Raw genomic sequence first — 13,925 nt, forward strand, 5'->3', positions numbered from 1 at the left:
CTGTCCTTTAGTGGGAGCCCTAGGTAACCTGTCCTTTAGTGGGAGCCCTAGGTAACCTGTCCTTTAGTGGGAGCCCTAGGTAACCTGTCCTTTAGTGGGAGCCCTAGTTAACCTGTCCTTTAGTGGGAGCCCTAGGTAACCTGTCCTTTAGTGGGAGCCCTAGGTAACCTGTCCTTTAGTGGGAGCCCTAGTTAACCTGTCCTTTAGTGGGAGCCCTAGTTAACATGTCCTTTAGTGGGAGCCCTAGTTAACCTGTCCTTTAGTGGGAGCCCTAGTTAACCTGTCCTTTAGTGGGAGCCCTAGTTAACCTGTCCTTTAGTGGGAGCCCTAGTTAACCTGTCCTTTAGTGGGAGCCCTAGTTAACCTGTCCTTTAGTGGGAGCCCTAGTTAACCTGTCCTTTAGTGGGAGCCCTAGGTAACCTGTCCTTTAGTGGGAGCCCTAGTTAACCTGTCCTTTAGTGGGAGCCCTAGTTAACCTGTCCTTTAGTGGGAGCCCTAGTTAACCTGTCCTTTAGTGGGAGCCCTAGTTAACCTGTCCTTTAGTGGGAGCCCTAGGTAACCTGTCCTTTAGTGGGAGCCCTAGTTAACCTGTCCTTTAGTGGGAGCCCTAGGATAACCTGTCCTTTAGTGGGAGCCCTAGTTAACCTGTCCTTTAGTGGGAGCCCTAGGTAACCTGTCCTTTAGTGGGAGCCCTAGTTAACCTGTCCTTTAGTGGGAGCCCTAGGATAACCTGTCCTTTAGTGGGAGCCCTAGTTAACCTGTCCTTTAATGGGAGCCATAGTTAACCTGTCCTTTAGTGGGAGCCCTAGTTAACCTGTCCTTTAGTGGGAGCCCTAGTTAACCTGTCCTTTAGTGGGAGCCCTAGTTAACCTGTCCTTTAGTGGGAGCCCTAGGTAACCTGTCCTTTAGTGGGAGCCCTAGTTAACCTGTCCTTTAGTGGGAGCCCTAGTTAACCTGTCCTTTAGTGGGAGCCCTAGGTAACCTGTCCTTTAGTGGGAGCCCTAGTTAACCTGTCCTTTAGTGGGAGCCCTAGTTAACCTGTCCTTTAGTGGGAGCCCTAGTTAACCTGTCCTTTAGTGGGAGCCCTAGTTAACCTGTCCTTTAGTGGGAGCCCTAGGTAACCTGTCCTTTAGTGGGAGCCCTAGTTAACCTGTCCTTTAGTGGGAGCCCTAGTTAACCTGTCCTTTAGTGGGAGCCCTAGTTAACCTGTCCTTTAGTGGGAGCCCTAGTTAACCTGTCCTTTAGTGGGAGCCCTAGTTAACCTGTCCTTTAATGGGAGCCCTAGTTAACCTGTCCTTTAGTGGGAGCCCTAGTTAACCTGTCCTTTAGTGGGAGCCCTAGTTAACCTGTCCTTTAGTGGGAGCCCTAGGTAACCTGTCCTTTAGTGGGAGCCCTAGTTAACCTGTCCTTTAGTGGGAGCCCTAGGATAACCTGTCCTTTAGTGGGAGCCCTAGTTAACCTGTCCTTTAGTGGGAGCCCTAGGTAACCTGTCCTTTAGTGGGAGCCCTAGTTAACCTGTCCTTTAGTGGGAGCCCTAGGATAACCTGTCCTTTAGTGGGAGCCCTAGTTAACCTGTCCTTTAATGGGAGCCCTAGTTAACCTGTCCTTTAGTGGGAGCCCTAGTTAACCTGTCCTTTAGTGGGAGCCCTAGTTAACCTGTCCTTTAGTGGGAGCCCTAGTTAACCTGTCCTTTAGTGGGAGCCCTAGTTAACCTGTCCTTTAGTGGGAGCCCTAGGTAACCTGTCCTTTAGTGGGAGCCCTAGTTAACCTGTCCTTTAGTGGGAGCCCTAGTTAACCTGTCCTTTAGTGGGAGCCCTAGTTAACCTGTCCTTTAGTGGGAGCCCTAGTTAACCTGTCCTTTAGTGGGAGCCCTAGTTAACCTGTCCTTTAGTGGGAGCCCTAGGTAGCCTGTCCTTTAGTGGGAGCCCTAGGTAACCTGTCCTTTAGTGGGAGCCCTAGTTAACCTGTCCTTTAGTGGGAGCCCTAGTTAACCTGTCCTTTAGTGGGAGCCCAAGGTAACCTGTCCCTTAGTAGGAGCCCTAGGATAACCTGTCCCTTAGTGGGAGCCCTAGGATAACCTGTCCCTTAGTGGGAGCCCTAGGTAACCTGTCCCTTAGTGGGAGCCATAGGTAACATGTCCCTTAGTGGGAGCCATAGGATAACCTGTCCCTTAGTGGGAGCCCTAGGATAACCTGTCCTTTAGTGGGAGCCCTAGGATAGCCTGTCCCTTAGTGGGAGCCCTAGGATAGCCTGTAGGGGACATAGTGGAGGGCCTATAGGGATGTGGTGCTGTAGTGGGGCATAGAGGAGGGCCTATAGGGACGTGGTGCTGTAGGTGACATAGTGGAGGGCCTATAGGGACGAGGTGCTGTAGGGGACATAGTGGAGGGCCTATTGGGACATAGTGGAGGGCCTATAGGGCCGTGGTGTCTGTAGGGGACATAGTGGAGGTCCCATAGGGACAAAGAGGAGGGCCTATAGGGCCGTGGTGTCTGTAGGGGACATAGTGGAGGGCCTATAGGGACATAGTGGAGGGCCTATAGGGCCGTGGTGTCTGTAGGGGACATAGTGGAGGGCCTATAGGGACATAGTGGAGGGCCTATAGGGCCGTGGTGTCTGTAGGGGACATAGTGGAGGGCCTATAGGGCCGTGGTGTCTGTAGGGGACATAGTGGAGGGCCTATAGGGACAAAGAGGAGGGCCTATAGTGCTGTGGTGCTGTAGGGGACATAGTGGAGGGCCTATAGGGACAAAGAGGAGGGCCTATAGGGCCGTGGTGTCTGTAGGGGACATAGTGGAGGGCCTATAGGGACGTGGTGCTGTAGGGGACATAGTGGAGGGCCTATAGGGACGTGGTGCTGTAGGGGACATAGTGGAGGGCCTATAGGGACAAAGAGGAGGGCCTATAGGGACGTGGTGTCTGTAGGAGAAACACCACATAACTGCTGTCATTATGTTCTGCGTCTGGAGGAGCAGCATGTTGACATCTCCATGAACTTTAGAACAGGCATTTAAAACTGATGTCACTAAATGTGTTTTTAAACTGACCATTAGTTTCTATTGAGGCCTATAAAGGACACACCCTAAAATGTCTCAACATGCACCTTGTCCCAACTGGAACACTATCCCCTTTGTAGTACACTACGTTTGATGAGGGCCAATGTAGCCCTAGTGGCCTACATAGGGAATAGGGTGCTATTCGGGAGATAACCCAGCTCTGCCTCAGCCTGGCCTGACTGGAGGTGAACACCCTGCCTTTTTCGTTGCCTTCTGCCATGCTGCTAATAATAAACTATTATTTTGATCTTTTTCCTTTCTGAGCCTGTGTTCAATTCTGTCTTTTACAATACGTTTTCTCTCCTTATTAGGCTAGAATCACATACATAACAGCAGACATAACATAGAAAACACAGCATTTCACCAATTAAACATGTGATACACAGGCCTACAACAATTCATTCTATAGGCTACAGTCTTACAGAATCAGAACTCCACCTAAAATGGAATGGGACTTAATGAAAAAAGAATCTAATGAAAAAGCACTATATGAAAGATAAGAAGTTGGTAATGACATTCAGATAAGCCAAGGTGCAGTTGAAAAATAGACCTAGTTAGCTCTAGTCCAGGGCGCCTTCTCTTCTTCAAGAATAAGTTGAAGGCTCAGCATCAGCAAGCTGCACGTAACGACATGGACCAGAGCTAAGACCTAATGAGTGGAGGTAATATCGCCATGGACCAGAGCTAAGACCTAATGAGTGGAGGTTATATCTCCCTGGACCAGAGCTAAGACCTAATGAGTGGAGGTTATATCGCCCTGGACCAGAGCTAAGACCTAATGAGTGGAGGTTATATCGCCCTGGACCAGAGCTAAGACCTAATGAGTGGAGGTTATATCGCCCTGGACCAGAGCTAAGACCTAATGAGTGGAGGTTATTTCGCCCTGGACCAGAGCTAAGACCTAATGAGTGGAGGTTATATCGCCCTGGACCAGAGCTAAGACCTAATGAGTGGAGGTTATATCTCCCTGGACCAGAGCTAAGACCTAATGAGTGGAGGTTATATCGCCCTGGACCAGAGCTAAGACCTAATGAGTGGAGGTAATATCGCCCTGGACCAGAGCTAAGACCTAATGAGTGGAGGTTATATCGCCCTGGACCAGAGCTAAGACCTAATGAGTGGAGGTTATATCTCCCTGGACCAGAGCTAAGACCTAATGAGTGGAGGTTATATCGCCATGGACCAGAGCTAAGACCTAATGAGTGGAGGTTATAGTCTTAGCCTACCTGTCAGGCTCCAGATCAACAATGCCCATGACAATGATCTTTTTCCCAGGCCTCATACCACCTCTGATGCGGCCGGTAAATGGCACCTTCTACGAATGAAAGACGTTTTATTTTAAATCATCTCATTTAAATCATCATCACAACACATAATGTAGACAAAGAAAAAGGTTGTAGCCCCCCCATCCTCCAGGGTAGGAGATGTGGTAATTATTTTTTTAACGGATTATTAACACAGGCCTATATATTGATTAACGTGGGTGTTTCAGGATGAATAGTCCCACCAGAAGCCGTGTAATGTCCTCCCTATCCGGCGAGATAAGCCCGGGGTTCCCGAACGAATCGTTGTGATGGTCATCTTCAGTATTCTTCAAAACCACCAGAGACAAAAGGGGAAGAAAAAAACACAACGTATTGATCAGGTACAGCCTAAATGAAAGTAGCCTACTCAATGGGTGGAGTAGCCTAGCGTTTTAAAAGGCTGCTTATTGCTCTAGATGTCTTCTCTGCGGTTGAAAAAGCCGACGGAATGGTCCTCATGCCGCTATTCACCAATGAAAAGGTGGGGAAACCCATGGCTGTCAACACATCTGTCATGTTGTAGACTAGAGCGCGTAAGACCTGTGAGAACGGTCGGTCATTACCAACAACTCGCACATAGACAGCCCACATTGTACAGTGATAACGAGAAGTAATGCACCGCTGCTGTATCAAGGTGAGCACCACACAGATACATTTTATCATGCAGAATCATAGTGAATTTGTTCCGCGCCCACATCAGAGGTCGACTCCGGCTGTGTTTGGGAATACACTGACAGCCTATTGCCATATTACTCCCCACAATCATAGAAACTTCATGATGACATAAATTATAGCTCTCCACAAATGACACGCTTAACCGTTTTACGTGCAGACACAGAAAACAACCAATTCCAAGCAAACCGCTGTTTTCCTGAAAATTGTAATACTCACTATTGCGTCCCTTTCCGTTGCCGACACCGCCATCTTGACTTGTACAGAATACCATAGGATGCTTATCAGAAGAGAGGCAGCCCGGACAGTCCTCCTCTCCTGGAATGTGTCAGCGTCGTGGCAGCAGTGACTCTGTCAACATATCTCTAGGTGTCCACACTCACACTCCACATGCAGCGGAGATGAATCGTAAACAATACGTGGAATTACCTGCGGTATTCACATTTAGGACTAGGATACGTCTGGTGTAGCCTGGGTGAGGTGTTGTAGTAGGCTATGTCTGGGCTGTATTTATCCGCTGTAGAAATGGGTGGATAGTCTTTTTATTTTGCTGACGTATGCTTTACAATAGTAAGCGGGGTTTTGGTAATCCCCGTCTGTTCGTGAACGAGAACGAGCCAGGCTAATCAGATTTTACATTTCCTACAAAGAACCTTCACCTAATTAAACTGTACCCCCATGAAGTGGGGGCACTTCTCTCATTCGATTCTAATCTTGAGTGGAGATATTTTGTATAGCTTCGTTCCTAGACTAATTAAAGAGGCCTGGTATGTAGTAGGAGCCTAGGATAGAAAATTGAACCATTTTGGGATGATAATGATAGTGAACAAAATGTGACGCTAAAGAAACAAACGATTTGATATATAATTCTAGGCTATAAGAGTACAGCTACTTATGTTCTTGAAAATGTAACCTTTATTTAACTAGGCAAGCCAGTTGAAGAACACATTCTTATTTACAATTATGGCCTACACCGGCTAAACCCGGACGACGCTGGGTCAATTGTACACCGCCCCATGGGACTCCCAATCACGGCCGGTTGTGATACAGCCTGGATTCAAACCAGGGTGTCTGTAGTGACGCCTCAAGCACTGAGATGCAGTGCCTTAGACCGCTGCGCCGCTTCGCCACTTGATTCTAAATACTAAGTTCATTGAGAAATATCCTACTTTGTTGGACACCGTTGAGCTATAAATAGCATGTTTCCGCTCAATAAATATATAGAACATTATTTGCCTATGCAAATCAGGAGGGCATGTTTAAATTGTCAGAGGGCGTCCTTCTGTGGCAGTTCACGGTACTACAAATACAAGTCCTCTACTCTAGGCCTGCTCTATTCTGCAGTTCCATCATCCAGAAACAAGGTCTCATTGGGGTTCTATATAGAACCTATTGGTTCTGTATAGAACGATTATTTATAAGAGTGTAGCCAACATGTTTTGTGGGTCTCAAGCCTTCTGTCTTCTCACCCTGTTAGTGACTTCCTCAGTCAGAGCAGCCTACATGATTGGATAATAGGGGCTTTGTGTAGCCCTGCAGGAGGGTATAGAGGAGATGAAAAGGTTGGGACTGAATTGGCTACTGAAGAGCTGCTGGTGTCTACTTTTATTTATTTTATTTAACCTTTATTTAATCAGGTAGGCTAGTTGAACAAGTTCTCATTTACGACCTGGAGACCTGGACCTACTACTGTTATGCCCTTGAGCAAGGCACTTATTCTGCAACCTATCGGGGACCCGAACCAGCTCCCACCACGGCTAAGGACTGTATCCAGGCACTCCGCGTTGCGTCGTGCATAAGAACAGCCCTTAGCCGTGTTATATTGGCCATATACCACACCCCCTCGGTCCTTATTGCTTAAGAGGACAATCCCATACGCCAGAGGTTTCCTCAGGAAGGTAGGAGAGGTACATTTGGAATAATTCTATGGAATAGTGTATATCCTAGGGTTGGAAAATTCCTCTAACTTTCCCAAAATTCCCAGGTTTTCCAGAAATTCCGGTTGGAAGATTCCTGAAATCAGGAGGGAATAGACAGGAAATCTAGGAATCATCCAACCAGGGTGTCTTGAAAACCTGGGAACGTATCAGTGCAACACAAGCTCCAAAGAAAATGGCGTCCCTCGCCGTAACTGCAGCAGGGGGGGGGGGGGCGTTTTGTTTTAGACTGCTCTGTTTATTATGCTAAGATGGCATCCTGCTGCCACACATAGACCTAAACTACAGAAACTAATGCAGCCACACATAGACCTAAACTACAGAAACTAATGCAGCCACACATAGACCTAAACTAGGGAAACTAATGCAGCCACACATAGACCTAAACTAGGGAAACTAATGCAGCCACACATAGACCTAAACTACAGAAACTAATGCAGCCACACATAGACCTAAACTAGGGAAACTAATGCAGCCACACATAGACCTAAACTAGGGAAACTAATGCAGCCACACATAGACCTAAACTAGGGAAACTAATGCAAAAAGCCAAGATAGTACCGCCTGGTACGGCAACTGCTCCGCCCACAACCGCAAGGCTCTCCAGAGGGTAGTGAGGTCTGCACAACGCATCACCGGGGGGCAAACTACCTGCCCTCCAGGACACCTACACCACCCGATGTCACAGGAAGGCCAAAAAGATCATCAAGGACAACAACCACCCGAGCCACTGCCTGTTCACCCCGCTATTATCCAGAAGGCGAGGTCAGAACAGGTGCATCAAAGCTGGGACCGAGAGACTGAAAAACAGCTTCTATCTCAAGGCCATCAGACTGTTAAACAGCCATCACTAACATTGAATGGCTGTTGCCAACATACTGACTTAATCTCTAGCTACTTTAATATTTAATAATTGGATATAATAAATGTATCACTAGCCACTTTTTAAAAAATGCCACTTTATATAATGTTTACATACCCTACATTACTCATCTCATATGTATATACTGTACTCTATACCATCTACTGCATCTTGCCTATGCTGTTCGGCCATCACTCATTCATATATTTATAGGTACATTCTCTTGTTCATTACTTTGTGTGTGTATCAGGTAGTTGTTGTGAAATTGTCACGCCCTGACCTTAGACATCTCTGTTTTTCTATATATGTTCTTTAGGTCAGGGTGTGACTAGGGTGGGTACTCTAGTTTTTGTATGTCTAAGGCCTTTGTATGTCATGGGGTTTTTGTATGTCTATGTTGGCCTGATATGGTTCCCAATCAGAGACAGCTGTTTATCGTTGTCTCTGATTGGGGATCATATTTAGTTAGCCATTTTCCTCATTTGTGTTGTGGGACCTTGTCTATGTATAGTTGCCTAAGTCCACATCAGTAGCAGCACGTTTCGTTTGGTTGTTTGTTGTTTTGTTCAGTGAGTTTTGATTTATTAAAATGATGTGGAACTCTACTCACGCTGCGCCTTGGTCCGATCCTTACGACAAACGTGACAGAAGATCCCACCACCAACGGACCAAGCACAGTGTTCAAGAGGAGCAGGGATCCTGGGCCTGGGAGAAAAGTGAGTGGAGGACATCATGGACATGGGAGGAGGTTATGGTAGGGGACAAGACCCTGCCATGGAAGCAGGCGGAGGCAGCGAAAGAGGAACGGCGACGATATGAGGAGTCAGGGCAACGATGGAAGCACAAAAGGCAGGACGAACACGGGGACATTGACGGAGTTATGCAGTGATGCGCACGGTGTCTCCAGTGCGCATTCACAGCCCGGTGCGCTCTATTCCAGCTCCCCGCATTTGCTGTGCTAGAGTGGGCATCCAGCCAGGACGGGTTGTGCCGGCTCAGCGCTCCTGGTCTCTAGTACACCTCTTCGGACCAGGATATCCTGCGCCGGCTTTACACGCTATATCCCCAGTGCGTCTTCACAGCCCAGTGCGTCCTGTGCCAGCGCCCCGCACTTATCGAGCTAAAGTGAGCATCCAGCCAGGACACAGTGTGCCAGCTCTACGCTCCAGGCCTCCAGTGCGCCTTCACAGTCCAGTACGTCCTATGCCTCTTCCTCGCACTCGCCCTGAGATCCATGTCACCAGCCCGGTACCACCAGTGCCGGCACCACGCATCAGCCCTCCAGTGGGCCTCCACAATCCAGTGTGTCCTGTGCCTCCTCCCCGCACTCGCCCCGAGGTGCGTGTCTTCAGCCCGGTGCCACCTGTACCGGTCCCACGCATCAGGCCACCAGTGCGCCTCCACACTCCAGAGCTTCCGGCGACAATTCCCAGTCCAGAGCTTCCGGCGACAATTCCCAGTCCGGAACCTCCAACGACGGTCCACAGTCCGGGAACCTCCGGCGACGGTCCACAGTCCGGGAACCTCCGGCGACGGTCCACAGTCCGGGAACCTCCGGCGACGGTCCACAGTCCGGGAACCTCCGGCGACGGTCCACAGTCCGGGAACCTCCGGCGACGGTCCACAGTCCGGGAACCTCCGGCGACGGTCCACAGTCCGGGAACCTCCGGTCCACAGTCCGGGAACCTCCGGCGACGGTCCACAGTCCGGAACCGCAGGGCACCGGTCCACAGTCCGGAACCGCAGGGCACCGGTCCACAGTCCGGAACCTCCGGCGACGGTTCCGAGGGGTCTATATTTTGGTTTGGTCAGGGTGTGACTAGGGTGGGTACTCTAGTTTTTGTATGTCTAAGGCCTTTGTATGTCATGGGGTTTTTGTATGTCTATGTTGGCCTGATATGGTTCCCAATCAGAGACAGCTGTTTATCGTTGTCTCTGATTGGGGATCATATTTAGGTAGCCATTTTCCTAATTTGTGTTGTGGGATCTTGTCTATGTATAGTTGCCTTAGTGCACATCAGTAGCGTTTCGTTTGGTTGTTGTTTTGTTCAGTGAGTTTCGATTTATTAAAATTATGTGGAACTCTACTCACGCTGCGCCTTGGTCCGATCCTTACGACGAACGTGACAAATTGTTAGATATTACTGCATGGTCGGAACTAGAAGTACAAGCATTTCGCTACACTCACATTAAAAATCAGCTAACCATGTGCATGTGACAAATAACATTTGATGTGTCTATTGTTGTTTTTATTTTTTTTGTAGGGGTTGCTACATTTTTTTGTTAGGGCAAATCAAATAAGACATTTTAAACTGGAAATTATAAACTTTAGAAGCCTTTTTGTACATTGAATACACTACAAGTTTCCATTTCCTGCTGTGCAGGAAAATTCTCTGCAACAAAAGTGATCAATTTAAGATCTTACATCTGTAGCTACTATTTAGTAGTACGTTAACAGGTGCGTTCATTCCGCAGCAAGAGGCCTGCATGCATTCAGTCTGAATAATGCCTCTTCTCCCTTCTCAAGAACCAACCTGTTCTACCACTTTGAAATAGGCTATAGACCAACTACACCCTGATGACATGGAACTGTCAGCTGATCTTCACACAATGTTTACTTCTGTTGGTTCATGTTTTCACACAGCAGGCTAGGCACACACACTCATTGCTACAGTACTATAGGCTATGTTGCTGCTCTCCATCTTCTAGACTTCAGCTCCTTGTGTAAGGGGCCCTTTTCAGGTGAGTCCCTGTTGTAATTTAGGACCAGTGTTTTCCTAGTTGGCTAAATTACAGCTGGTGCTTTTGTATTTGCTTATCTGTGGTTCTTTCAAAGATTGATTCAACGGTATGGTACCGTATCGGAGCATATCTGAAATGATAACGATGAATCGATTTGACCACTTATCAGACTCATCATGTGTAGTCTGGCTCTTCCAACTGTTTTCCATTGTGGTCAAAAGGGCTGCACCTGAAATTGGTTGTATTTCCTCACTGTCAAAATGTACAACAAAATATTCCTCTGTCCATTGCTATTGGAGTTTTCTCTGCTCCCTGACTGTTTTGATGACTGTTAGCAAACTGGATTATAAATGTAGGTCTATTCTCATTTCTACACAGTTTAGATTTTGGTGTTACAATTTCATTGGATTTAAAATTTCTATCTGTTACAAGCCCTAACCAACAGGTGTAGACTTTACTGTGAAATGCTTACTTACAAGCCCTAACCAACAGGTGTAGACTTTACTGTGAAATGCTTACTTACAAGCCCTAACCAACAGGTGTAGACTTTACTGTGAAATGCTTACTTACAAGCCCTAACCAACAGGTGTAGACTTTACTGTGAAATGCTTACTTACAAGCTCTAACCAACAATGCAGAGTTAAAAAATAAGAACATTTGCACATTTTCTTTTGAGCTTGTTTTTTTAAAAATGTTTTTAAAAAATGGAACTATTATTGAACTTGGCAAGTCAGTTAAGAACAAATTCCTACTTACAATGAATAACAATAACATGGCTATATACAGGGAGTACCAGTACCGAGCCAATGTGCAGGGGTACAAGGCAGGTTATATATATATATTATTCTCAAACCACCAGCGGGCCGGATTTAATTGTCTCAAGGGCCGGATCTGGCCCGCTGGCCGCATGTTTCACACCCCTGAACTGGATGCTTTACTAAATATTGTAACATCTGTTTGTTATATGACTCAAATTATTATTATTGTCCTATTTGACTATTACTTGTTTTATGGAGCTTCTTTAACTGGAGATGGAGTCTTTTAATCTGTTAATCAAGTATTTCAGAGAGTGTTGTCTGCAATTCGATTAATAAAAACGTTGAACTTGAATTTATTCTTCACACAGAAAGATAAGAACCCATGTCCGAATTTTTTTTGCAGTTAATTAATGCTGTCTGTCTGTGTAGAAAGGCTATAGTCCTATAATGTCTCACTAAACTATATCCTGTATTACAATGTTATTACAGTCCAACAATGGCTCCTTTCTGTACATATACTGCCATGTGTCATAGCTTGGGTACCAGTTGGTTTAGCCAGCATTCTATTCCTTGCACTCTGTTTCATTGCCAAACATTCTTTGGCACCTAACACAGAGTGAAAGGAGTGGAATGTTATCTAAACAGACTGGTACGCAGACGACATGTGGCATTGTGTCAAAGAAGGTGAGCTTGATCAATGGAGTCAGATTACGGAGTGGTTTCCCTCTAATCTCCCAACGGTGGAATGAAAGATGCTGGATTATGTGAGGGAGAACGGGGAAGCCAACACAGAGAAAGGGAGACAAACAAGGGATGCCAACACAGAGAAAGGGAGACAAACAAGGGAAGCCAACACAGAGAAAGGGAGAATGAAACAGGGGAAGCAAACACAGAGAAATGGAGACAAACAGGGGAAGCCAACACAGAGAAAGGGAGACAAACAAGGGAAGCCAACACAGAGAAAGGGAGACAAACAAGGGAAGCCAACACAGAGAAAGGGAGACAAACAAGGGAAGCCAGGGTAAGGTAAGGGTAAGGAGGCAGGGATTAAAGATTATTCGACCCAGGGTGCATCCAAAATGGCTCCCTATATATACCACTATAGCCTCTAAGTAATGCACTATGTAAGGAATATCAAATCAAATGTATTTATATAGCCCTTCGAACATCAACTGATATCTTAAAGTGCTGTACAGAAACAGAGGAACCAGGCTATGAGGGGTGGCCAGTCCTCTTCTGGCTGTGCCGAGTGGAGATTATAACAGAACATGGCCAAGATGTTCAAATGTTCATAAATGACCAGCATGGTCAAATAATAATAATCACAGTAGTTGTCGAGGGTGCAGCAAGTCAGCACCTCAGGAGTAAATGTCAGTTGGCTTTTCATAGCCGATCATTAAGATTATCTCTACCACTCCTGCTGTCTCTAGAGAGTTGAAAACAGCAGGTCTGGGACAGGTAGCACGTCCGGTGAACAGGTCAGGATTCCATAGCCGCAGGCAGAACAGTTGAAACTGGAGCAGCAGCACGGCCAGGTGGACTGGGGACAGCAAGGAGTCATCATGCCAGGTAGTCCTGAGGCATGGTCCTCGGGCTCAGGTCCTAAAAGAGAAAGAGAGAATTAGAGAGAGCATACTTAAATTCACACAGGACACCGGATAAGACAGGAGAAGTACTCCAGATATAACAGACTGACCCTAGCCCCCCGACACATAAACTACTGCAGCATAAATACTGGAGGCTGAGACAGGAGGGGTCAGGAGACACTGTGGCCCCATCCGGTGATACCCCGGACAGGGCCAAACAGGAAGGATGTAACCCCACCCACTTTGCCAAAGCACAGCCCCCACACCACTAGAGGGATATCTTCAACCACCGACTTACCATCTTGAGACAAGGCCGAGAATAGCCCACAAAGATCTCCTCCGCGGCACAACCCAAGTGGGGGGGGGGGCGCGCCAACCCCCCCCCCTCCCCAATAGGGTGCCATTTGGGGGTGACACCTAGTTGGGGTGTCAGATTGCCATTTATTGTCATGAGTCTTGCCCTGGAGGCAGCTCTGAAGAATGGTCACTAGCTGTCACAGCAACAAAGTCATAAAATTGAATTTTAAACCTTAAACCACACTGTTAGCACTAATGTCTAACCTTAACCTTAAGCACACTGTTAGCCCTAATGCCTAACCCTAACCTTAACTAGACTGTCAGCCCTAATGTCTAACCCTAACCTTAACCACACTGTTAGCCCTAATGCCTAACCCTAACCTTAACCACACTGTTAGCCCTAATGTCTAACCCTAACCTTAACCACGCTGTTAGCCCTAATGCCTAACCCTAACCTTAACCACAATGTTAGCCCTAATGCCTAACCCTAACCTTAACCACACTGTTAGCCCTAATGTCTAACCCTAACCACACTGTTAGCCTTAATGTCTAACCCTAACCTTAAATTAAGAACAAAAAGCTTTTTTTTAATGGATTTTTATGACCGACAATTTTGTCTTGGCAGCTAGACTATGTAGTGGACATTGCTCAGTTCTTCTACCAGGGCAACAATTTGTGACAATAAACGTCAACCTGCGCCAGAATCTCAAG

The 13,925-nt window shown here is 46.9% G+C and overlaps 2 protein-coding genes across 2 annotated transcripts in view; one reads left to right on the plus strand and one right to left on the minus strand.

Annotated features, from left to right (window-relative positions):
- Positions 1 to 7,551, minus strand: part of LOC118943938 (galectin-related protein) — a 20,463-nt gene extending 12,912 nt beyond the window's left edge. Inside the window, exons 1-3 of the mRNA XM_090183968.1 lie at positions 5,252 to 7,551; positions 4,564 to 4,647; positions 4,283 to 4,371 (exon numbers count right to left, since the gene is read on the minus strand). Coding sequence (XP_090040094.1) covers positions 4,283 to 4,371; positions 4,564 to 4,647; positions 5,252 to 5,284 — 206 coding nt within the window. The 5' untranslated portion in view covers positions 5,285 to 7,551. The remainder of the gene's footprint in view (positions 1 to 4,282; positions 4,372 to 4,563; positions 4,648 to 5,251) is intronic.
- Positions 7,552 to 10,411: 2,860 nt separating this feature from the next.
- LOC110532855 (ABC transporter G family member 23) overlaps positions 10,412 to 13,925 on the plus strand; it is a 47,035-nt gene continuing 43,521 nt past the window's right edge. Inside the window, exon 1 of the mRNA XM_090181854.1 lies at positions 10,412 to 10,573. The gene's annotated coding sequence lies outside the window, so the exon portion shown is untranslated. The remainder of the gene's footprint in view (positions 10,574 to 13,925) is intronic.

This window comes from Oncorhynchus mykiss, chromosome 1 (genome assembly GCF_057628025.1).
Source record: "Oncorhynchus mykiss isolate SJ-2025 chromosome 1, ASM5762802v1, whole genome shotgun sequence".
Classification (NCBI taxonomy): Eukaryota; Metazoa; Chordata; class Actinopteri; order Salmoniformes; family Salmonidae; genus Oncorhynchus; species Oncorhynchus mykiss.